At 41.6% G+C, this 26,136-nt stretch overlaps 1 protein-coding gene across 2 annotated transcripts in view; it reads right to left on the reverse strand.

Annotated features, from left to right (window-relative positions):
- Positions 1-26,136, reverse strand: part of ARHGAP18 (Rho GTPase activating protein 18) — a 100,951-nt gene that overhangs the window by 50,843 nt on the left and 23,972 nt on the right. Inside the window, exon 1 of one of the 2 annotated variants that reach the window (XM_055810825.1) lies at positions 17,711-17,903. The exons of the other annotated variant lie outside the window; for it this stretch is intronic. Coding sequence (XP_055666800.1) covers positions 17,711-17,787 — 77 coding nt within the window. The 5' untranslated portion in view covers positions 17,788-17,903. Of the gene's footprint in view, positions 1-17,710; positions 17,904-26,136 lie in introns of those variants that run through there. 2 annotated transcript variants of the gene reach the window in all.

Consider the following 26,136-nt stretch of genomic DNA (forward strand, 5'->3'; position numbering starts at 1 on the left):
GTTTTCTGAACACTGGCAGAAAAGATATAAAAATGTGTGTTTTTTTCAACCGAGCTCCCTGCAAAGCTTTACGGGTACTTGTATGCATAGGTATGCCCCTTCACTTACAAATTAACTATACAGATGTACAGCTACCGATCTGAATACACAGATGCGTTCATGTGCAAGTTTGGAAGCTAGCCCACCATGGCGTTCACTACTGTGCGACCTGTCCACAAGGCCCGAGCATCAGGACTTCAATACAAAAACAATACTTCAACCGTAAGGATTTAAAAGAGGGTTTGGTTTGTTCCAGGTGAGGTGAAAAACAAAGACAACATAATACAAACCAAAAAATAGGAGGAAAAGCAGAAAAGAAACATACTAGAAATTAATAAAAAGTAAACAAAACATGCAAATTAAATACCAATAATTTAATAGGAACAACTGTTTAAAATTAAAAACAGACCCTAAAAAAAAAACCCCTCGTATGTATTTTATTATTAGTTGATCACAATTTTACACATGCAATCCTTGTTTCTCATTTCCAGGAATAGCATTACTAGTTTTTGTTCTTTACTCTTAGATCTGATTCTTTTTTGGTGTAAGAAATCTCCTTTCCATGTGGGGATACATGGGCAGCGAGTCCATCAAAACTTGACACAGTCATGGAAGGCTGTCACCATATTTTAAGGCAACAAAAGGAAATGCTCAAGACTGGTCACAAAGGGAAGACTGACATTCATTGCTTGCTCTGCAGCTCATAAAAAAAGTGTGCTGCGAGTAAAATGAGAAAAAAAATCTTTCCAGAATTATGGTAAATGGAAGACTAAAAGAGCTCTTACCAACTTTAAAGTACACTTATCAAAGAGGATGCAGGCAAGGACTCCAAGAATTCTGGAATTTAAATACTAATAGCAAGTTAAAAAAAAAAGTCATTTTTCAGATTTAAAATTTATTTAGATGACAATTCTTAATAGAAATTATTTAGGAAAATTCTTTGTTTTCCTTCCTAACCAACACCCCTTCTTCCTTTACCAGCATCTTAGAAACATGATACCAGTTTCTAAATCAACATAGGTGCCACCTATGGTTTTTCAGCTGATAACGTTCTCTATGATTATTATTCTAAAAAGATACCAGTCTATTTTGAAAGACGTCAATCAATTATATAAAGCCACATCAACCTGTCTTTTTAAAATCATAGCATCACTAATAGTAGCCATAACTCTTACCCTGCATTCCCAAGCAAAACTCTTCGGTGGAGGTTTAGCTGCCAGCAAAAAATGAAAGTAAAAATGACATTGTACTCTTAACTTTCCCCATGTATCTAGAGGTTAATTATCTGACTTCAACTTTAGACATATTCCTCTGTGTAGACAGGGTAAAAATAGCACTTACTTGTAACATTAAGTAGCTATGATTACAGACCCTAGTAACAATCAAGGAAAATGAAATACAATGCTTCACACGTAACGCATTAAACCTGAAATAAGGCACAATCCATATGCAGACGTTGCTATAAATACAAATTCATATTTTCTTTTGCTGTACATACACACACTGTGTACAGAAGAACAAGAGCAATGTTATGCACTCCTGGGTATTACTATCTGTGATTTTTAGTTACAGGACCAAGTTGCCCATGCTAGACATCTGTACTTCCCGTTATGAGACACATCTACAAATTAATACCATATGTTTTTATACAGTATCATATGCACACAGGAAAAAACCAACATTTGCTGCATGCAATATTAAGTCACACATGAAAACTTGATTGTAATTAATGTGAAAATATCATATTATGACAGTGACCTAACCTTACAGTTTAGGGGGAAGGGGAGGGAGGAACAAAAGACAGCCTGAACAGGCCTGACCTGGGAGCACAGATCAGAGATATTTCTAGACTGTGAAGGGAACAAGGTGTGAGGCAAACCAGAACAGAAGCTGCAAGGCAGCCCACAAGTCCTTCACTCCCAGTTCCCAAGCCACATTGCCCGACCACTCTGTCCAATCTCTAGCCCTCATGTCACCTTGCCACACCGCGCAGGACCCCACTGGCTTTCCAGCTCTGAAGCACTTCCTAATGCACCCTAAAAATTAGGGAACCAGCACATACCAACACTGCTGGGGAGGCAATGAAGGGACGGGACATCTCTGGACCCGAGCCAGATCACAAATACATCCATCGAGCTCAGGCAGGGTGACACAGTTGAGCTTCTTCCTACCAGAGGTATTACAGTAAACACCTTCTTAATGTTTTCTGCACTGAAAATGCACATTTAAAAGTTTCTTTGGATACAAGAAATATTTGATTGTATAAGCAGCCAATTGTATCTCAGGGGATAAAGAATAATCCCCTCGCCAAAATAAGGCACCTGGACAAAGCCGTACATGTACAAAGAGCATACAAGTGCTGACAGAATAACACAGAAATGGAATCATACACTTGTCAACATCAAAAGTGTTTAAAACCTAAAATGTAAATCAACAGAGCAATGGAAAGAGAAGTAGAAACTGTAACAGAAAATTTACAACACATTAACTTAAAGATGAAAAGGAGACTTTCAAAGAGACAAATGCCCACATACCTAAATTACACTATTTTCTCAATTCTTTAACTGCAAAACCAGTGTGTATACTTTACAGCTTCTGCCACTCCTGTCGGGTGTCTTCACTGGAGGTGCTCAGGTCTCCTCCCTCTTTGAAAGTCAGGAATGTGCAATGAGGAATTTAGGGATACTTTCATTGACTGTGCCCTCTAGCCAACTGACCTCATTTTCATTTTTTTGCTGTTTCATGACGCCTCACTGAGAAGTAAATCAGTTAGAATGATTTGTACCATGCCCTCTCAGAATAAATATGACTTTTTTATTATCAAGTACATATATATCAAGTGTGTGTACGTACATATATATACACATATATATATACATACACACACACACACACATATACATATGTTGCTGTAAAAAATGAGGCAGTACACTGAAGCTGCCTCTTCCCAATGACTGCCAAAGTAATGAATGCTGTTTGGCTTCAATTCCTTCTCTGTTCACACAGGCTTCACACCAGTGCAACCCTGGAGTGCCCCAAGGGGGATGCCCCCACAGCTGACACCTCAAGGCCACTCCACCCTTTACAGTAACTCACAGGAGGCAGACACCACCCTTTGAGTGCCCTTCTCCAAGCAGCCTAAATCCACGCCACAAAACAACAATGTGCCAGATCCTAGGATCTCTCCATCCTTACAGGCAGACCCCTCCAAGGACAGCACAAGCAGTAAGCCAGCCGGCCTGTTGTACACCCAGTGCAATTCGGGGGAAAGGGAAAGGTATCTCTGTTTACTAAGAGATACTACATGGTAGAACTCCAGCTACCAGGACTGTCAGAGGATTGTGCGGTAGCACTGAGCAGAGCCAACTAGATGCACAACTGAAGCACACCACCAGCCCAGTGCAAACATCCACTCTCTGCAGCCACAACAGAAAATAATTCATTCAGAAATAGTGATGGGTCTACACCCATGGAAAGGGCATCAGCATCACCTCAGCCCTGACCCTCTAGCCAACAGCTAGGCTTTCTTCTGCTGGAGGTCACCAGCAGACATCGAGTAACACACTCACCCTGTGAGTAGTTAAGCCGCTTCCCACAAAAATACCCCAGTGCCACTGGTTTTTCCCTTGTATTGCTTATTCAACTTGACACATCAGAAGACTTGCATTCCCAGAACTGTAAAAGGGTCTTGGAACGGCCCTTGTCATTAGTTTTTCTTTAATCCCATTTAATCCTAGAGTTCATTAGGAAATCACCTGCAAGGCATGCTTTAAAGGAACCAGAGTGTTCCGAGTTGCATCTGTCCAGTAGTTACCCACTTTGTGAGCCTGCCACAGCTGGATATGCCAACCGCCTCACCATTCCTCCAAAGTATCAAGCCAGAGAAACTGGGCCAAGCAGACCTTGGTGTATCTAGCAGAAGGAACAGGCAAGGCACCTTGCTTGCATCTTAACAATTTCCTCAGTATTATGGAGAGCTCTCTCAGATAATGAGCAGGTAAACTCTCACTTGCCTAGCAGCAACTTGGTGACAGCCACGCAAAGCAGGTGCTTCTGAGAAAGCAAAACCTGTGGCCTGAGGATCCTTGGTCATGGAAAAAGACAAACTAATACCCTCTTCTGCTTGTAAGGGACAAAAGCTTCCTCCTTCAGAAACTAAATGGATATGGATGCCCTTTTAGTAGCCTAGCACAGCTGACTGTCCTGTGACCCCTCACTGCAGCAGCAGTCTCCAACCCTTCTCAGATGGAAACCAGTTGGAAAATGACCGGATGGCACATGGACTCACAGAGCTTGAAAACCTTTAAGGTGATGGTGGCCACGCTGAGGCCAGCCACAAGGCAGCTTATATATCAATAAATGAATGCCCTTCTCTTGAAGATTACATAGCACTTTGGGAGTTATTGGAAATAATTTCACTGTTTAAAGTACTAGTAATGGCTTCTGTGATGGCAGCAGCTTGAAATGGGACAAAGGATAATCTCTGGCTAGCTCAGCACAAGCCACAGAATCAAAGTAATAGTTAACAATAAAGATCAAAGCTTTAAAATACTTCAGTTCCTGCACTGGTTACTATAGGCTGCAAAAGCGTTGCTCCGACTTGCAACAGCATCTTATACTTTTAAGGTATGTTTCCCTGAACAGTTTTAATTTTCCACCTTAAGTCAAAAAAATGTAACTTCATACTAATATTCTGACTCACATAAATTTCATCAGTCTTCAGAAGAATCTTGCTATAACTACAGGTGAGTAAAAGTTCTTAAAACCAGACAGAAAAATATTCAGTAATGATATAAAGAATATATTGGCATAAATGTATCTTTCAATTAAAAAATGAGGAATGCATCTAAAAAAAAATAAAATTAAGGATAAGTACAAAACAAGTTCAGCAATTCCAGAGTCCTACAAAAGTACGATAATGTCAACTTAAACAGAAACTGAGATTAGCTTCTCATGTCCACAGTGTGGTGGTATAATAGAATAACTTACTTGAATATGTCGCCTTTGGAGTTTTCCATAAAAGTGACAGGTCAACAGCCTTTATAATTATTGAAACAATGGTGTGTAAAATGAGAAAACATCTGGTTACTTTTCATTTCTAGACTTCTGACTTCCCAAATATTCTTAAGAACAGGGGTTTTTTTGCAAAGATCACATAATATTGTGGTACATCTGATGGACACAGAAAACTTTTTCTATTTTAATAGGTTTTAAGCAGTCCTTCACTACTCTGAGTGTATTTCAGAGATATTAATTAATAGATGATTTTGCAAATTGTAACCAAAATAATTTTTTCTTACCTTCCAATCCTAGTTTGCAAGTTGAATACAACAAAATGAAAGGAAAATTAAACAAATCTTAAGGAAGAGGTTAATATGCATACCTAGAAAATTACATGTGTGCTCAGATGTGACAAAACCATCATTCCATAGAAAACAGAAATCAAATCCATAGAATTCCAGATCACCTATTCATATAAACACATATATACTTAGATAATATTTGTATTATAAAATGGAAGGAAAGAAATCCACCCAGAGAGAGAACTTACAGTCTTAATTAAAGGAAATCAAAACTGTAGAAAGAAATCTATAGTGGCACAATAAAAAGGTTTTTATATAAAAAATCGTTGCCTAGAGCAACACTGCTAGCAACCAACTAAAGAGTGTTCCCAGCCAGCAAACTGAATGACACCTATAGCTGTACACAAAATTATACAAGTCAGTATACACTGTAAAAACAAATAAAAGTATTTAACAATACACCTACATAAAAAATATCTGCATGTACAGGCACTAAGATTAGCTGTTGCCTTACCTATAAAGAAGGCAACCCCTCCCAACACAGCATATGCAGATGTAATCTTGATTTTTCTATTTAATAAGAACAGTATTTCCTACTAGTGATTTGTGCAGGGTAACATACTTGGAGAAATAGCCTTTATCCAATTGAAGCTCCTTTGGATCAAAGTTTAATCACATTTGTATACAAAAATACCCATGTGAGAAGTCTTGGAGAGTGAGAAAGAAATAGGTGTACAAAAACTTCCAGTAGACTAACATAACAGAGCACAGTACAAAAGGCACCAACCTTGTCTGAACCAGAGGTTATACGTTTATGTCAACACCATACCCCACACAGGGGGGAAAAAGAAACAGGAAACAAAAGACTGGAGGAAAGAAAGGTTTCTCAGCCTAGGCTCAAATCCACATGAATACAGTTACACGGCTATTCAACGGGGTCTGGCTGATGCTGGGCTGAGGTCTGAGCACACTGCAATGGAGATGTGCCCCAAGAAAGCTGCCACTCAGCACAGTCCCGTAATCTGTTTCCAGGAGGAATCACAGCATTCACAGGGGAAGAAACACCCTGCTGCTGAAAGATAGCCAAAAGCCTGACTCCAGGCTCTTACAAAATTTTACATACAAACTTAGATCATAATACACAACTTGAAAGGTCTGAAAAGATTGTCATATTAGGTTGCTTACACTGAGTGTTTTGTCATCCCATCCCCTCCCGTCCTCTGCCCCACTTCTCGCTGGCATGGTCCTGTGCAGATAGACGTACTGACTGACACTCTGGCCCCAAATGCATTTTTCACCCTAGCTAACTGCTAGCTGCCAAATCTCACCTGCTAACTAACTTAGCAAGTTCTTCAACAGTATACAACAAAAACAGAATTTATGCTTAATCTGAATGTCAGAGATTAAACATATACATATGTTTCAAATTGAGAGAAATTATAACAATCTATACTGAGGTCTGTGTTTAGTGAAACCTGTATCAAATAATTCAGCAAAACATGTAAGCAAATGTCTAATACAGGATGACAAAATTTTCTTAAACAATCACTTCAAAAGCTCAAGCAAGGCCCACAAACCAAAACACTGTGACACGTCACACAGATTTTAATACCATACATCGTCACAAGCCATTTTCTAATTTGAAATACAAAGTACCAAATGCCAGCTTTCACAGCACGACGCTCATAAAGTTTCCCATAACCTTTCATAAGCAGATCCTACTTACTATGAGAAAAAAAAGATGTTTCAGTTTGTTCTTGTATGTACCATCCACAGTAAGAAGATCAAACAAATACAGACTTTTTCTTAGCTTTCACCTCAAAGGGGAACAAGTCCCACAGTGTAAATATCCTTGTCTGAACAGAGAAGGCAGGCAGAATTTGGGTCACTGGACAGATTCTTGGACATTTCAATTAGTACATAACATTTTCAATGTCATTTGTATAATGTCTTAGATATTTAATATCTTATTCTTTTTTACCCTTAAAACAGAAAATACTACTGCGATGAAAAGTTAGGTTGTATTTCCTATAGGAAATCATATGAGCTATTCTGATTATACTTCTCATTCCCGATACTGTTTTGATGTACTACCTTGGGCACTATGAAACCAAAGCAATCTCTCTGGTGCAAAGTTCAGAGCAAAGAAAGGTGTGTTTAAACAACGCACAGATCTGCAACCTTTCAAAAGCTTATCAACTGACGACCAACCATAGTTTAGAAACTGTACTTTAATTTATCTCATTACAGTGTCTGGGAATCCAAGCTGGGCTTTTGTTTCTTTTGGCGAGGCAGGCTGCACGATGCCACGTGCAGACAGCGAGGGGAAAGCAGGTTATCTGCAGCTCCGTATGAGAAGTGCAGGTGTTCCCTGCTGCGCAATGCACCTGGATGTCAAGCACGTCTTCTTGCATCACACCCTGCCTTTGTAGGCAGAGGCCATGCACACGACTGAATCACTGAACGGTATGAGTCAGGACTAAATGAGCCAGAGATTAAGCTTACACTAGCTTTATAGTGGCTGCTAAAGGACAAGCTGTACCTGAACTAACTAAAAACCTGTCAGTACAAAGTTAAGCCATCAACTACCTTTTTAAAGAACCTGAACCAATGGAGTTAAATTATATCAGACGAGCCTCTCTCACAGGATGTGGCCATAGCCAGCACTAGGACTCACAAAAATGAGTTGTCAAATGGCAGCCCCATGACAATCACATTAAGCTGGCACAGATGTAGGCTGCCAGAGGGTTCTCTTAAATCCCCCTTTCCTGTGGGTTGCCCTTACTTCCTTTGTGCCAGCACTGTCACCGATGCAGTCACTTACCGACCTAGGTTAAGAAACCAATCTGTCTGAAAACACCACTTGCAAAAAATACTGCTTTCAGTTGGATTTTTGTTTTTTTAAATCCTGGTCCACCTACTTCAGTCAGCTCAGAAATGCCAATTCCAGGGCAAGAAACACATTAGGAAGGTGTAGGTGAGAGATGGAAGGAAACGCTACTTTCAGTGGTGGTCCCCACTCTTTTCAGCTTCCACCTCTCTCAGCCTAGTATGCCCATGACCTGCACCCACTGCCACTGCACATCAAAACTGCTTGTTCAGGACAAGCCTCAGGAGGCACTCTGAGGTGAAAGTTTCATGAAATGGTGTGGCATCTCTCTCCTGGCATAATACTTTCAACGGAACAAGAAGATGCTCCTCAAGTCTACCTGAAATATAGGCTTCTCAGGAGAAGATGACACAGGCAAGCCATCAGAACAAGGTTAGCAGGACATGAAAGCCCACCCTCTGAGTGGGTTATAATGATGGGGATGACTATTTCCACAATAACACCGTTACTAGAGTTCCCTTACTTAGTTGTTGCAAAGGGCATCAGGCTGTGAGGCTCCAGAAGCTACCCTACAGAGCTGTTAGATCTATCATCCTCTTAGCAACTGCCAAGAGAGAAAACATCTTCCACTGGCCCATGGTAACCATAGCTCTGGTCTCCTGCTGTGACTGGCCAGTGAGTCACAGCTGTTGTGTATGGCAGCACTTACCAGGGCTCCCCTGCTGTTCAGTAGCTGAGGCTTCTGGTTACTGCTCCAAGCCTCTTGCTTTGTATCTGGGATCACACTCATAACTACAGCTATAACCACAATTATTATATGACTATGACACTACAAGAACTTTCTGCTTGTTTGTACAGCTAAAAATCTAACCTTGTGCTCTTAAATCAAGGGCAAAGCTCCCAGTTACCTCTGGATATAGTATATTCCTGGACCTTGCTGATGTATTTTATTAAAGGCAGAGAATTTTTGATAGAGAAAATATTTCATCAGTGGCCTTCAGTCCCACCAACTATCACTCTGACAACTACATAGAAATCAGCTAAAACCAATCAACAGATTAAAAATAATAAAAAACCCTGAACAATGTACTTTACTAAGTACATATCACTAAACACTGATGAAACAATTCTTACACATCCTCTTAAGTATTTTCCTGGTTTACAAATATTAAAGTGAAGTCAAAATATCCAACTTCCCTAAGCCAGAGCAAAAGCTGGCTGGGTGGTTTGGGGACTGTCAGAGAGGAAGAGGTAGTTGGAGGAGTGGTAAACTGAAGATTTGTACTGATGCTAAATCAAGCAAAACATGCCAACTGTTCTGCTGCAGTTTGGCACTAAGTATGCATGATAAGATTTTTTTTTTGTTCTGAAGACAACATTACTCTTTCTTTGTTGCTTTCTCATGTGTGATGCACCTTCCACCATATTTCTAAGCATACTAAAAACATTCACATTTGTTTCTCCTCAAATACTTCACCCCAAACTATTTTAAGTCTTCCAGCAACACTGGGAGCCCCACAAAAGAAACATTCTAATACATTTTTATTGTCACCTTTTGGCCTAAGAAGCCTCCCTAGGAAAGAATGGTGTTGTAGAAAGACGACAGATAAAATCCCTGAATACTTGTGAAAGCATTTCTAGGCTAAAGGATTGGGATGCTCTAGCCACAGAACAAAGGGGAAATATTAAGCAGCTTATCCTCACAAGAAGGTATGACCAGGTAAGTAACTGCTCCTGTGCATGCTTTTATTCTGTTGTAATACAAGAAAGCTGGCACAAAACAATGACTAAAGAATACATTCATAGCTTTCAGCAGTGCAGAGGGGCCAGTTGCTTAGGAGCTCAGCCCATACACTGCTCAGGGTATCACTAAAAATATACCTCAGAAAATGATGGCTAAAATTGTACTTATGGAATAAATCAAATCCATTTATTTTTCAGACAACCTAATACTAAAAAACAAAACCACTGATTTTTTCCCCTATTTATTTGGCTATAAACATTTACATTCCCTGCCTGAACATGATTATTTTGAGACCATGACTCGAAGGCAGAGGCAGGTTCATTGCAAAACCAGCAGCCCTCACAAAACAGCCCACTGACACATCAGAAGTACTCAAAACTTACAACTGGGGAATTTTTCTTCCCCTGGCCAAGCAGAATTACTACTGAGGAGTCTGGAGTGAAAGTCAGTGACCCATGTGTAACAGGAATTTGCAACACCACTCCACAACAGGCACCTCGCTGTATCACTTGCTGTAATTACAGCCTCCGTTCAGCCATAGTATTCTGATACATAGGAAAAAAATGAAGGTGCACACTCAGTAACTCTAGTAAAAAAGCAGTAATGATAGCGAAGGGTGCTGGCATTGCAAATGTTACCAAAATATGTGTGAGTAGCCTTTTAAAACCTTACAGGTTTCAGCTCCAGCCTCACCAGTAACAGTTACAAAAGACAAGTAAAATATGGGCAATAACAATAGATTACAGCACTTTTTAATCAAGGCCAGTATCAGCACTCTGAAAATGCCATTAGTCTTATTTGAAGACAAGTTCAACAATTCTCCTCTTCAAAGAAAAAGAACTTCGAGAAACAAAAAACATTCTTCTGATGCCACACTTAGAGTGAATGTTGGAGTTCAGGCTTACACAGCTCCTCTGGCATTTCATTCATCAGAAGTTCAGTTACATTCCAGTTTTGCATAAAATCTGCTTGCTTATAACAGCACATCTAGTAATACATTGCATATGCTTCGTATCATCTAGATTTGTACACACATAAGCAAAAAAAAGGCAAAGCCCATAATTAAAATGTTCAAAAGGTCTTTATGCTTCACATTCCTTGTAGCTAGACAAGCATGACATCTCGTTCTATGTCATTAAAATGAAAAAGAAATTCTGCATATAGGGCCCTGATTTTCCTCTTTTCTGCTATGTAGCTCCACTGATTCAGCACAGTTATTCTCATTATATATCTGTTTAAGGGCCTGACCCAGAGTAGAACTGAATACACTGTTTTCACTGACAGTAAAGGGCACTAAACCAAATCTACATCCATGACATAGAATAATCTAGATCACCTAGTAAACTGCACTTGTTGAAATAACGTTGTTTTATCTTACTGACAGATGCTAAATGGATGCCTAAGTGCAAGAAACAGGGACCAAGTCTACATAACGAGGACTGCACTGAAAAAGAAGAGCTTGAGCATATCTAGGGGTCAGAAAGAACATGCAACCAAGTGTGCTCCACCAGGATGCTTAGAAAAACTAGACAGTTTGACTGCAATATCTACAATTGGCTGAGGTGGTAACAGGCAGCAATGAAGTTATTTTACCTGTATAGGTGACACTCATGAGACTGACACTGAAGTACCACATGCAATTCAGGCTGGAGTGTGAAGGAGAAGTGAAGTAGCAGGGCAAGTGTAAAGAAGGATGCTGAAAATTCTGAAGAGAAGTGTCACGAAAAGGTTTTTCAGACTAAACAGACTCAAAGAAAATTATTTGCTCCGTCCCAAGATAAAATTGAGCAGCAGCTTGACAATAGGTAATAGGCACTAGGAAGGCTGTTTAATCAATTGGAAAGACATACAAAAACCAAAGGCAGGAGTAAGATAAATTCAAAGAAGAAATAAGGTGCAAACTGGTGGAAGCAGGAATCCAGAATCAAGGAAACGTTGGGATACCACATCTTGCTGTCAGTAGATCAAGTTACTGGGATGTAATACATCAGTAACTAAGCAACACATTAAGGGTCTGCAGTATACTATGTATTTGTACATGCATGAAATACAAAAGACACAAAAGCAATTCTAAATAAAGCAACTTGATGCATTGTTGCCTGTCAGCTCTATCTGAAGATGTTGGAAGGCATCAGACAATAAACGCTATTCAAATTAGCAGGCAAATACAAGGCAGGAAAGATTTTTCTAATGCATTTAAAGACTGTGCTCATGTAAAGCCTGCAAAATTAGCACATAAAAAGATTGCTATGAATTTGTAAAGTCAGCCGCAGTATGATAGATCTTTGCTTTACAGAGGCAAAGCAACACATAGAAGGTACTGGGCTGAGCCATCCACACTGGCATCACAGAAGATAGGTTACAGGGGTTAGAAACAACAAATGCTGTGATGGTACGGAGAATCTGGCATCTGCGCTGTACTAGCAGACTGCAAATGAAATTGCAAAAGGCTCCACCAACTTAAGTCAGTTGTGAGTAATCAGCTTTTGAATTTGTTGCTTGTACACTGAGCATTACATGTATCCCTCACAGTGCTTTAGTCCTTCATACTGGATTTCACTGGATTTCAATTCCAAGGGTGAGTCACTGCTGGGAAAAGAGGGGGAAAGGAATGAGAGCTTTTTCTCTCTGAAAGAACGGAGATGGAAACTGCCCTTGAAAAAAGGCATGAATGCATGCTTACTACTAGATTTCTTCTTGGCTATTAAGTCTTCAGATTAAACTGAGCAAATATTTGAACAATGAATAAGGCAGATTAATCTGGTAAAACAAGAATAAACTCCTCTTGTATGTGTGATTTTTAACGTCCATTATGGTCAACATTTGAAAAAAATTCATATATCTTGGGCAATTCATAGCAGAGGTCTTTGTCATTTTTCCAAGCTCAAAGGACATCTATCATGTGCTTTCTTAGTCAGGGAGATCAAACAGCGAAGGAGTGATTTAGACCACAGCTGTCTGTAGAAAACACCAAGTACTTTATGCCCCTAACTTGTCACCCATCCCCACAGTGAATACTAAATACTGAGTTAGTAAAGCCCATATTTATAAAGACATATGAAGATAAGTATTTTGGTGTATGCAGACGTACACAATAACCCACAAAAAAGGCACTTCTCTACAACAGAGCCCAACTGAGGCCCCCTGGTTTCACTGCCACCCAGATCCAAACTTCAGCTGGCATCTCCCAGTCATGTGGATTCAGTAATGAAGTGGGATGGTGAAACTTGTGGACCACAGGCCCTGGCTAGCAGGTGTCACTTGAAAGAGGAGACCTGAGGCAGCAGCAATCTTCTCTCTTACAGTAGGGGAGAGTTACAGCACTCTTTCCAGAACTGGTCGGGGGTTTACTTCCATCTCAGGGAAGCTCAACTCATTGTTCTCATTTTGCAAGTGACTACTGGCAAACAAAACACAAGATTTAAATAGTGCAGATAAGAGCAGGTGCATATAACTGCATGGCCTCTGAGGAGGAAGAGCCATGTCCTAGGCTCTACGAAATGCTGGAGTCCTTCTTAACAAGTCATTAGCTAAGTAATTAGCAGTACAAAGATTCACAGGCCCTTTAGGAACATATGATGTTAAACAGGCGCTGGCTTGCAAAGCCTCAGAACTCAAACTGGTCTTCCTATGTAAGTTGAAGAAGTATACATGAAGTGGCAGCAAAAGTGCACGTGCTGGCTCCTGGTGAGCAAGCACACTGATTCACTGGAAACAGATAGAGGGAGGCTGTGACTCACATGACGAGTCCAGTGCAGCACAGGAGACAATACAGAGTAACAGCATCTCAGATAGGAGAAAGGTATGGAGAGGAAAGCAAAGCCAACCTCCAGTGGCCACCACATTTAAAATCATTCATCTATTACTCAGTTTGCATTTCAGGTTTGGCTGTTAAAAATACTCTGTAGCAGAAGTCCATTTCCCTCATGCACTGGTATGCATGCAGTTCATTCTGCATGCACTCTGTATGCATTTACTTCTAGTTTTGCTATATCCTATTCCCCATCCATTGAATACTCCAGTCTTGATCTTAACCTTATAATCACATTAAAAAAAAGTTTGGTACACACACACATATATATATGCATACACACACACATTCACTTACTCTACAGGACAGAAATAGTCCTGTAAAGGACTCTCTGGATAGCATTTGACTGCCTGAGGGTAAGCCCACACAGCCATATAAGAGGACTGTTGTTATCTGAAATGCCTACATGTGGCTGGCAAATGTGACACAGGACCTGCAGTCCTTTCTGCCACAGTAGATGGGAGTAGAATTCCCCAGCAAGGAACCTAAATGGCACTGGAAGCCTGCACTTAAGGGTATGGATTTCATGCGCATGAGGTTGACATGCCTACAACCAGTTACTGATACAGGGTCTTGGACTGAAACCTGTTTGATTCACTTGTACTTTCCACGGTCCATATAACAACAAATGGTTTAATGGGAAAAACAAGAAAAAATTTAAAAGCTTGTGCATGGACATCAGAAAGAAAAGGACAGCAAAATGCAAGCAGCATGACAGCCAATACAGCACCAGTGGATTTAATGGGTTAAAACTGGGAAGTGAGAAAACTGAAGCGATATGGAAAAGAGAGCTACTAAAACTGGATTTGATAGTGGGTAATCTGCCTTTGTGATTTCTCTAAGGAAGTTCTTGAATAAATACTTAGGTATATTACTGAAGTCACCCACAATCAATATCTACACTATATGAAGATATTATCTTTAAACAGTTACTTCAAAGTAAAATGTAAAATAAACCTCTCTATGGCAAAGAGGACAGCTCTGATGCTACTCTGTGCATCCCCACTATCAAGGCAATATTCCTAAATTGTCAAACTTGGAAGTAATCGCACCAAGGCTGTTCTAGATTTTAGCCTAGTAAACCAGTGGTAAAGCAAGCCTTTCCTAAAGGAAATATTTCACAGCCTTATTGTGCCTTTGAAGGGCCAAGAAAACCCCAGAAAAGTAGCTCAGCAATCTATTAGATCAGTAAAATTCTCAAGTCTTATAAAGCAAGACTTCTTGTATGCCTGAATGAAAAAATAAATGGTTAGGAAGTATAGCCCTTTCCTAAGATGCCACTTCGTTTGGAGCAGTCAATGTATCGCTTTTTCCAGGATGTACCAGTGCCACGCTTCCCCAACACTGCAAAGACAAAGCAATCTCTAACACGCACTATTTTGAATGGCTATGAAAAGAATAGTTCGACATAGTTTCCCTATTAATCTTTCCAAAAGGGCTGCTTCCTCACAGCTGGCACTATATTACACTGGCTTCCTAATATTCTGATGCCTGTTAAAAATCTGAGTTTTCAAATTAGCAGAGATGCTGACCTAGATACTGAAAGTTGCTCTCAGTTATTTTTTGAAAAGGCAAAATATGGTCAATATCACCCCAGTAGTAATATGCAGCATTTGGACTGCAGAACTAGTACACTTGCACACTGTGCAGAGCATAATGAACTTATTTCCACAAAATATGTCCGAATGGTACAGGTTTGGGCATTATTATCAAATATCTCTGCACTTGGTAGGAATGTTGATGAAGGAGGGAAGCAGTTAGAAAAATGGGGGGAAAAAATCCCACAGAATGTTACAATGTTTCAGAAAAGTTTCCTTGTTTATTTTTAAAAAGACCAAAAAGTAACAACTGGCCATTCTTCTCCCTCCCTGCCCCCATGACATTAATATTCCTAACCTTTCTCACTTCAGAAGGGGGAAAACACTAGGGATCCAGGGTAGCAAGGAACAGATAAATCAGGACCATGGAGTTGAGATCCTGGTTAATGAAAATGGGAGAGACAGGACCGAGACCCAAATTCAGGGTGGTACAGCAGAGAGGCAGAGAGGTGTCCTTTAGGATCTTAATTTTGATGATCTACGTGGCAAAATGTGCATAGCCTGGAAAGCCGTAACACTGCCAGGGGTGGAACTCAGGCAAACTAACTGTGGGAATCCCCTGTCCTGTGCAGCTTTAACATACATATTTATTGTTATAATTAAAGAAATGAGACTGCTTTTCACATTTATTTCCCCCCTGCACTCCCTTAATCCCACATCAGAACAGTTTGTGAAGGATCACCATTACTTGCATGGTAATGTCTCAGTTTACCCAGGAGGCTGTCCCCAGAAGCAGCTGAAGAGGAAGAGGGATGATGAGATCACTGCTCCTAACGCTGTAGCATTAGCATGAGACACAAGTTTCTAGGACACAGAGGGGCCCCCATAACTGTGCTCATGCATTTGGGGTCTTGGGGGGTTAAGAGCAACTGCAGCTTACAGCCATGTATCCAGGCAGCCCCGCGTTAAAAGGGGGGAACCAATCTTAATAGTCTACAGGTGCACACCTCCTTATTCAGAAATTATCCCAAGGAGCAGGGAAAGTGGTTTTTATCATGCCCTTGCTCCATGGGAAGTTTGAGGAGAGGTACAAAGAGTAAAACCACTACAAATCATAACAGAGAATGTGGTGGATTTTGTGATTTCTTGCAAAAATGCACACATTTTGCATTCAGTAGTAAACAACTAGATCTGCAGTGCCCTTATATACGTAGCTAAGATGACATCAGGACTTAGAGCTGGGTTGACAAATAATGTTACTTATGGGGAAGGAAGTACCTCAACAAAAAGAAAGGAATGGCTTTGTGGTTCAAAGACGGGGTAGGCTGTATTTCTTAGTTCAGTTCTCGCCTCTGCCACAGACTCTCAGTGTGACACATCAGTTATCTTTTGTCCCGCGTGACACGCTGGACTTCCTTTTACCTTCTTTTAATCAGACAATAATCTCTTTGATCAGACACACTCTTCCTATGGACACATGGAACCAGCGTGCCAGTTTCAATACCTTCCCGGTTTCAGCTGGCTTCTCAGCATTAAAGTCCTGTCTTTATCAATGGGACATTTGTTGACAGTTTCAGCAAGGAAGAAGCAAGACTGAATGGGCCATAAAGACAAAACTCTCCCTTCCACACAGCAGCCTCTCTGGTCATGGCAACAGAAAAGCCAGTAGTGCTTCTGCCTGTATCAAACACATGCCGTGAGGCCTCAGCCTTCGTACAAGTGAAGCTGGCTTCTTTGCCCATTGTCAGTTTCACCTTCTAAGCAAAACACAAAGTGCTTTAAAGAGTTTATCTCGCCCTTACCTGCACCCTCCTTCCGTTTACCACATTAAAAAAAAAGAAAATAATAATAATAATGCAAAGTACAAAGCAGTAAAGCACTAAGAGGTTGCATGAAAAACTACACGCCACATCCCGCAAACTGCCCGCTCCCAGACTCTGGGGTGCAGCTCCCCGCGAAGCACCGGGCAGCACCCCGCGGGGCAGCATCTCCGCCCCCGGGCAGCACCCTTCGGGGCAGCGCTGCCACGGGCACCCTGCAGCCCCCCGGCGCTGCAGGCCCGATCGCGCACCGCGCACTAGCAGCGGGGGTTCGGCACCGGCCGGGCGGCCGCGGGACCGCTCTCAGCCGCGAGCACGGTGACGCCGCCCGGCGCCGGGCAGCCCCGCGCAGCGCCTGCGGCTGCCACGACGTGCGCAGGTTGCTGGAGAGAGCGGTGACAAAACCAAAGGAAAGACCGTCGGGGAGGACGCGGAACAAAGCGCAGAAACGGGGAAACCCTGCCGGCCCCGGGGCGGAGAAAGCCCCTCGCCCCGCGCCACAGCTCCCGCCCCGGCCGGCTCCGCTCCCCCCCGCGGCGCGGCCCGCAGCCCCCGCCGCGCGGCCCCCGCCCGCACCTGCCGCCCGCACCTGCCGCCGGGGCGGCCTCCCCGCGCCGCCGCTCACCTGCCGGGGGCGCCGCCGCCGCCGCTGGGGTGGTAGGCGGTGAGCACCACGCCGCGGGAGCCGGACCGCCAGTTCATGGCGAGCGCCGCCGCATCCCTTCTGCGGACGCCGAGGCGGAGCCGGGCGGCCCGGCCCCGGCCCGGCGCGGCCCAGCCTCCCGCCGGCAGCGCGGCGGGGCAGGGCCGGGTGACGGCAGCGCTTCCTGCGGCCCGGGGCCGCCACCGCCCTCCGCCGGGCCGCGCCCCTCCCCCCGGCCCGGGCACCGCCGCCCCCGGCAGCGGCCGCTCAGCGGCGCGGCGCGACCGAGCGGCCTCCGGGCGCGGGTGCCGGCCGCCCCGCCTGGTGTTAGACGCCGCGTTAGGTGGTGCCGCTGGGGCTGTGTTAAGGCATTGCAAGGAAATCGGGCAGCTGGCGAAAAGGTGCCGCGGCTTCGGGCCCGAGTAGGTGAGCGGGGCTGCACACGCGAGTTGCGGCTCCCGTAGGGGTGGCGAGCGGGACCGCCGTGTTGCAAACGCAGCGCGGCGGCAAGAAAACCAAGAAACGTGTTCAGCGTCTGCTTTGTACGTTGTCCCTTTCACTGGATCGCAACATTACTCTGTGCTTGGTTTAACTTTTCATATACAAAAATGGTTTATTTTTTTAATTGCAAGCTCTCGTCACAAAAACCACGGCGGCTGATAGCGTCGGCCGAGGACACGAGGTGACTGAGCCGCCTCGGAGCTGCTGCGCCTTAAACCAGCCACCATTAGCCCCAAGGTCACGCTCTGCCAACCAGCGGGAGCTGGAGCAGGGCGGCCTTGGCGGCGGGGACAGCAGCAAGAATAGCAGCAGGGACAGCCGCCTCAGTGCCTTGGCACCCGCCGATGAGATGGGACTCACTGCCTTGGTATTAGTTTTGAATTGGTAGGCAGGATCTGTAACACAACACACAAAACTGTGTTTTTTCCTTCCACGGCAACTATAAGATAACCTGTAAATGCATATATATATACTGTTTAGGTTTGTCATTTGTGTCTGCATTCATAGAAGGATATGATTTGAATTATAATTGCTTTGTGTCACAAGTGACCAGATCAATTTTAGTATGAGTTTAACTTGCATTTCATTTTTCCTTTTAAAACAAACAAAAATCATGCAACTGCTTTGCTTGCAGTTAAATATCTGAAATCTGAAAAGTTCAGTACCAGGCTATGTGAGGTGTTGTGGTGTGTGCTGCTATGAAGTTCTCTTACTTAAACCATCGCACACCTAAACCAGAAAGCTCCATGCAGTCATGGGTGAGCCATGCATTTTTCTGTGCAGCACAGAGCTGCCAAGCAGGGGTGGCACAGAAATCTCGACATAAGGTCACTGTGAAGTTGCTCCCAGCAGAGAAGCAAACAGGAAGAACTTTGTGTCGTGTCTGAGCAAGACCAGTTTGTCCTTCAGTGTCCTTGATGCTTACAGCTGGTGAGTTCACGGGTTTACAGTTTGCAGAATTCACAGGTGATATTCAGACATAACTGAATTTTGTCTTTGGCTTAAGCGGATAATTTAATCCAGTAGGTTTCTTCTTAAAAGGGTGGCTGTCTGCAGAAGGCCAGACAGGACATTCACGGTTTCTTTAGAAAGGGTAATGTCACCATGAAATTTTGAGAAGAGCCCCAACATTACAAGCACAGGAAAACTTGGCTGACATTCAGCAGACCAACCACTACAGAAGTGCCTTTTCACTTCTTGCACCACCTAAGGTCAACTGCTGCCTTAGTTTTAAGTTCACATAAAGAATTGAGGCTAGGCGTGAGTTTTAAGAAAGCCTACCTCTTCCATGGCTTCCGTAAGATGTTTTATCTGTAGGCAGCTGGCCAAAGTGGTTTGGCTAAAATATTTTTTGTGTTTGTTAGTTTTTAATCAAAACTTTTATATTAAACTTTTTTAAAAATAAATAATTTATTAAAAAGTAGGCATTATTACAAACAGATAAGCCTTGCATACAAATTAGCAGAAAGAACGGGTCTATTTTAAACTATGTGGATGTAAAAATTTTTTAATATTTACAGTGCATAGAAAAGAGGCTGGTGCTGCCCCATCTCCCCAGATGTTCTCCGTCTCCAAGGGGAATGGGTAAAAGAAAAGAAACAGCTACAGTTCTGCTTAAGCAATGGCTCAGTAGCATGGCTACAACAGCCTAACTAGCAGTATGCACCAAGAGGAATACACTGGGATAAATTATCTGCATGTACCTACTCGTAGGCACACACACAAAAACAAGGATGTGAAACCACTGCAAAATTTAGGACTGTGAAAAGATTTCCCTGTACTCCCCCTGCAAAGGCACAGCAAGCTCTACATCTCAGACTGTATCCACAAGGCAAAAATTCGTCTAACTTCTCACATAAACACACAAACAAGACTCTCTGTTTTCACTGTTCACTTTAGAAGTACATCAGCATGAGATGAGAAAACATGCTATTAATGTCTGTCAGGGCAGCTATCTGCTAGTGCCTTTGGCTCTTTCTTTAAATGCACACGTGGTTTAATTATCGAACAGCCTATGCAGAATGCAAAGTTCTTTTCTGAGGGATCCAACCTTTTCCTTTTAAATTGAACCAAGAAAATTGAACGTGTAAATACCAGGGTCCTTAGGACCTGACCATTTCTAAAATTTCAGCTAATGGGTTGTATGCCAAATACCCCATTAAGTCATAAAACTTCCTTTAAAGAACAGCTAAAAAATAACAGAAAGAAAGGTAAAAACATTTAAAGCGTTCCATGTTTAGTAAGTGCTTTCCAAAGCCCTTTGCCCAAACTAAATATATGTTAGGTGCTGTAAGAATGAAAAAGTAAACTACTTTTTCTTTGACAAGCATCTTAAAACACATTGTAATTAAGGCACACCATAACATGCTGCACTGCCCTTGTAAGAAGAAGAATGCAGAAACAAGATGTAGCCAATGTAGCATCACCAGGGACTGCTCCAAGAAAATGTAACTGCAAATGGAGAAGGGGAAGAACCTGCCTTGTTCACGGTGGGGGTGGGTGGGGGAGCGTGGGCATAGATTAAGAATGGTAAAACTCAGAATGACTTTGTACCAGTCAACTGGAGAGTAAGAAAGCTTTTGTAAGTATATCACGAGGAGGGTGGGAAAAGGAGCTAGAAAGAACTAAGTTCTATTATTAAATGAGAGTAGGGATTAATTTATTCATAAAAACACCAGAGATACTGATTCCCTTCTTAAATCTGCCTTTAACATGAAGCGCTTCAAATGTGGAAGTGGATTTAGGAGCTTAACTCTAGGCACACTTCTTTTCTTTACTATGTTTGACAACTTGATAGGATCAAACGCTGTCCTGTTACGACAGCGTAACACCAGCACAGTTTTCTTTGATGAAATTCTTCCTGATTTACAGTGCAGCCAGCTAGACAATTTTGACCTACAGATGTATTATTGCTGTAAACTGACGTGAATATCACGACTGCCTTTCACCAGTGTACGTTCTGCCTAAACCGACTTACAGTCAATAATTGCTGAGTTTGCAGTTAGTGCTCGTGCTCTTAACAAGGTACAGGCATGCCTATTTGGAAAGTAAGGTTGTTCGTAATCAACTAGATAAGAATGCCTCATTTGAGGCACATAGGCTTATGTGATAAAAGGTGATATCATTGAGAAAGGAGATTACAAATCAGTCTTTGTTGCTACAGAATCCAGACTCCTTCAAAGAGTTTAAACATTTAGATTAAGATGCCATGCAGTGCCTTTACACCTAACATAATCAGTCACCAGAGCCAAGCAGATCACGCAGGGTTCTCGTGCTTAATGCTGTCTTTACAAAACAATCGCTAAAAAGAGAACTTCTCAGCAGTACCATCCTTCATTGCTGCTTTACAGGGTTTGAATACGCATGTGTTCAACATATGCTTTTGACTTCTCACTGCAGAGCAATTTTTTTCCTTTTTGAAGTTTTCCCAATAAAAACATAAATCACACTGATTTTCATATTTTGTATAAATATATGATTAGATATTTTATATAGGTGATGGGTGATTTTTCACATTCCACGTTCCTGATGATGTGCCAATTATAAGCAGGTAGGTAAAAATGCAATCCTCTGAGAAGCACTGGCTTGAGGAAACAGTAACAGGTCAGCTTACAAATTTGAATTCATAGGCTGAATTCAATGGCAGTAGATGGATTTATTCCTGCTGAGGTTCAGAGATCCCTCTGGAATCAATGCTGGAGCATTTAGACAAGCAGTGCAGTGCTGCAGTGAGAGTACAACTGTACTTCAGGACTTTTGAAATACATTTTAATGCAAACAGTTTAATCTTTTCCCTAGCATTATCTACTGTAAAGTTTGTGCAGATGGATTTTAAACTGAGCAGAAAATGTCTCATCAACTCACTCACCTAATTCACACTCAGATACTAAGTAGCAGCACTTCCACTGTCCAAACTGTGCTTCCAGGGTTCCAGCTAGCAGCCAGAAAACACATGAAATGGACAGGTTCATAAGATGACATCTAACCCTTATTAAGCTCCACACTTCATTATTGGGGCACTCCACTACATAAAGAACCACACAGGTGAAGTGTTCTGCAGTCATTAATAACAAACAGTAAAAATGATACAAAAAAGAATATGACAGGTTACATACTCAGGGTATGATTTCTGTTACTTAATTCTTGATGTCTACACCCATGCAAGTGATCTTATGCTCCGTTGAAAGTCTGTGAAAGAAATGCACTTATAGAGGGTGAAATCCTCTGATCTATGTTAGACCTCCACTTTAGGCCATAAAGATGAATCACACTCTAGAATCGTCTGTTTATTTCTGCTGACTAGAAGGGTTGGTCACATGCAGATGTCCACATCTATCAGAGAAGCTCCACCTTTAATGCTTTCATGTTGGCCTTCAAAATATGGAAGACACAATGTTCAGTTACAGTGTGCACCATATAGCATACACAACGTGGAGTAGTCACTACTCTGAAATGTATAGTACTGGTATGTAGGAGGTGTTTCAGACCAGCTTACATATCCCTGAATATCAAAGATGGGGATGAAGTCACACACATGTACACAGAAAGCAGACTTCTACACAGAAAGCTGGTAACATTTTTTGCTACCCAGCACATTGTGAACATTTGATATGGTCTAATCCTGAAATGTGTATCCTATATTCAAATTTTCATAGAATTTTTTATGGAAAAAAGATTTCCAATGCTATCAGGAGGCAGCTCAATATGTGGGGGAATTTAGCAAGCAAGACACAATTGGCATAGAGCAACCACAAGGACATGGACACAGCTAGGAGAACTGATTTCTGTTTTTTCCCGGATTTCTGAAAGTTCTCACCTTCTCCCTCACAGACCTCCACATTTGTATTTAAACAGCTGATTTATTTCCCATAGCAAAAAGAAAAGAAGAAAAGAAGAAAAAGGAAGGACATGTCTTATGTTCCTCTTCCCTTGCAAGTTGCTCTAAAATGTATCTGGTGCACTCTGGTGGCTGCTTCCGTAATTCTTAATTCGATGACTTTGCAAAAGGTGAAACAGTAACTATCGATGCTGGTTTGGGGATTATCCATACAAAGACCAATGAGCATGTGAATTTATTCTGGTTTATCCAGTTTTATTTTTCTTGAATGCACCCCCTGGAGAAATTCAGATCTCGCCCATTGTAGCTCATCTGCTACCTTACATAAATCACAGTGGGGGCTGAGTGGTTGAGGTTCTCATCTGCTTTATGATTTTGCTCATGGTCAGACAGCTGCTGAATTTTACCCAGAGGTATATCAGTTTCAGTAGTGGTAATTTATCCACGTTTATTTGTAGTGTGACCTTGCACAAACTCTCACATCAATTCTTGCTTCCCTTTCCCTATCCATAGACAGGGCAAATAAGATCTATTTATGAGAATTATTTACCATATGTTCAATTACATTGAAAGGTATCAAAAATGCAGCACATCACTTCCTGTTACATCACTATGTTTACTTTCTTTTGGTGTGTGACTTAACAGGGATAAAATGGCATGGATTTCTGTATCCACAAGCACAGGGAACATGATTAATCTAGTATGCTTTGCAGTGTCTCTACATGAGGTATAGGACGTTGAAGAAAACTGATTACCATAACTGATGTTTCATGCCACTTTTGGAAAGTCAGCATGAATGTTGGTGACTAAGGGATTTTCTCTGGTGACTCTGAATACCCCCTTTCTTTTCAGCTAGTTTTGATACAATTTTGGTTTTATAAACCATGACTTCACATATGCCACTAATTATGAAAAGACAGTGCATTCTCAGAACATAATATGGCCTTGGCCCTTCTTAGGTGTCACATAGATGTGGTGTACACTGAATGCATTCGCTGCATAGATAGATATACTCTTCTAGCATATGAAAATGAAATCAAGATAAAAGAAAAACTCTGGAGCATGGTTTCTCATGTTCCTGTTCAATCTTGTTTTACATTTATACCAGGCAGCTGTATAACCCGTCCAAAAGAGTTTTTCTGGGTTAAACATGCTATGTGTTTTCTTTAGAGAGAGATCTTCTATCCTGACTCTTTCTGCATCTGTTTCAATTTGAATCTGCATCATCCTTGTAGACTTTTTCTGCACCTGTTTCAATTTGAATTGATCTTTCTTGAGCATGATGAGGGTCTTGATCTCTGTAGAGCAACTGGGACCTTGTACTACAACACAAATACTCTCCTGACTATATCACAAACACAGTATTGTGGAAAACACTGTCTTTTCTTATGGCTGCTTTTCACATTGGTGCTTGTAGTCCTATGACTGACGTGAATAACTGCATGTATGATACAGTTTGAGCAGATTTGCTAACCAGTTTGCACATTGAAGCACACATAGGAAGCTCATTCTGGAATTTCTTATGAGGAGTATGTATGGGGGGGGGAGGAGGCATTCACTTTGTTGTTATGAGAGTGGTGTCATATGAATGCCAGAAATGCTGAGTTTGTCTCTTCTCTTGGACATTGCAACTGACACCAAACCCACTGGAGAGGCAGGAGTGGAGAAGATACCTGTAAGTCACAACTCCACCTCTCTTCTTTATCTCAGGAAGTGAACCCCTATATCCAGCATTTTGGGTGTAACTAAATGGATGAACCAACCAGCTGAAGTTTGAAGTGAGATGGAGATGGTGCTATCAATTGTGTACTTGAAGATAAATATACGACTTGCTGCTTTAAAAGGCAGGCTGTATCCATCATTCAGGTTTGCTAGCTACTCACTCTCCAACCCCAGCTTTAGATCAGGTTTGAGTGGGGGCTGGGATAGTTTTCTTTGGTCTACATCTACCTAGGGAGTTGAAACCATGCTTGCTCTCATTCATGTTCACTAAGTCAGCCTGCACAGTCACTGGGAGCTCTTCTCTTCATTACCCTTCTAATTTTGCTATTGCCTGCAGGTTTGATCACAGCTGAATTGGCAGCACAGAAACATCCGGTGAAGTAAAACACAGAGCAGCCACAAAGGAGAATAGTGTCTTCTGAGTTTAGGGAGTCAGAAAAGCTCATGAAAATTGTGACAAAATTGTAAACTGAGCAAGCCAGAGCTACCCAGATATGTCGCTACGAGCTGAGAAGAAATGCTTCAGAACAAAGAAAGGAACAATTGCATGAGTCATGGGCTGCAAGAAAGAAAACCACTTCTCTGTAAGGGCTTTGAAACTGAAGATTACCCAGTAAAACTTCAACACAAAGCAAAATATTTTTAGTTCTTTCTTACTGACAAAAATATTCATTTTGCATCATTCTCTTTCATCCCAAACAACTCTTAGAAAAATGTTCCCTTTTCACATATTTTACACAATGCAATCAAATTCAGACACCCTTAATATGAAATATTTCAAGCTGTCAGTGTTATTTTTGCTATTTTGAATTGAAACAATCTTCTGAATTCCACATGAATTTAAAAAATGGTTCATGTCAACTCAGAACTGCATTTTCCTTAAGTTTAACAAAAATCCAAAAATAGGGCACCATACTTATACCACGTGTGAAATCCTGATTCTGCTTTTGAGGTTATCCATACAAAGACTAATGAGCACGTGAATTTATTCTGGTTTATCTAGTTTGAAAAATGTCATATTAACGGGACAATATCTCTTAAAACCATGTCTGTAAGTATCAGAGATAAATGAGAAAGGAGGAATAGAAGTCTCCACATTCTTGCTTCTTTTGCCTTTTTCATCAGTTTACCAGGCCCATTTCTGTTATGCCTGCATTCTGTAAGAAGTCATCAATTAACACAACAAAAATATTTTCTACATCTTTTGAATAAACTAGCTTTGACAGCAACACTTAACACTTGTAATCTTGAATTAAATTTGAATATAAGTGTATGATATTTGGGATTGGAAGCTATTTTCCAGTAGCACTATTGTAGCAAGGACTGGTCATGTTTTAAACACAGAAAT

This window comes from Falco peregrinus, chromosome 7 (assembly GCF_023634155.1).
Source record: "Falco peregrinus isolate bFalPer1 chromosome 7, bFalPer1.pri, whole genome shotgun sequence".
NCBI lineage: Eukaryota > Metazoa > Chordata > Aves > Falconiformes > Falconidae > Falco > Falco peregrinus.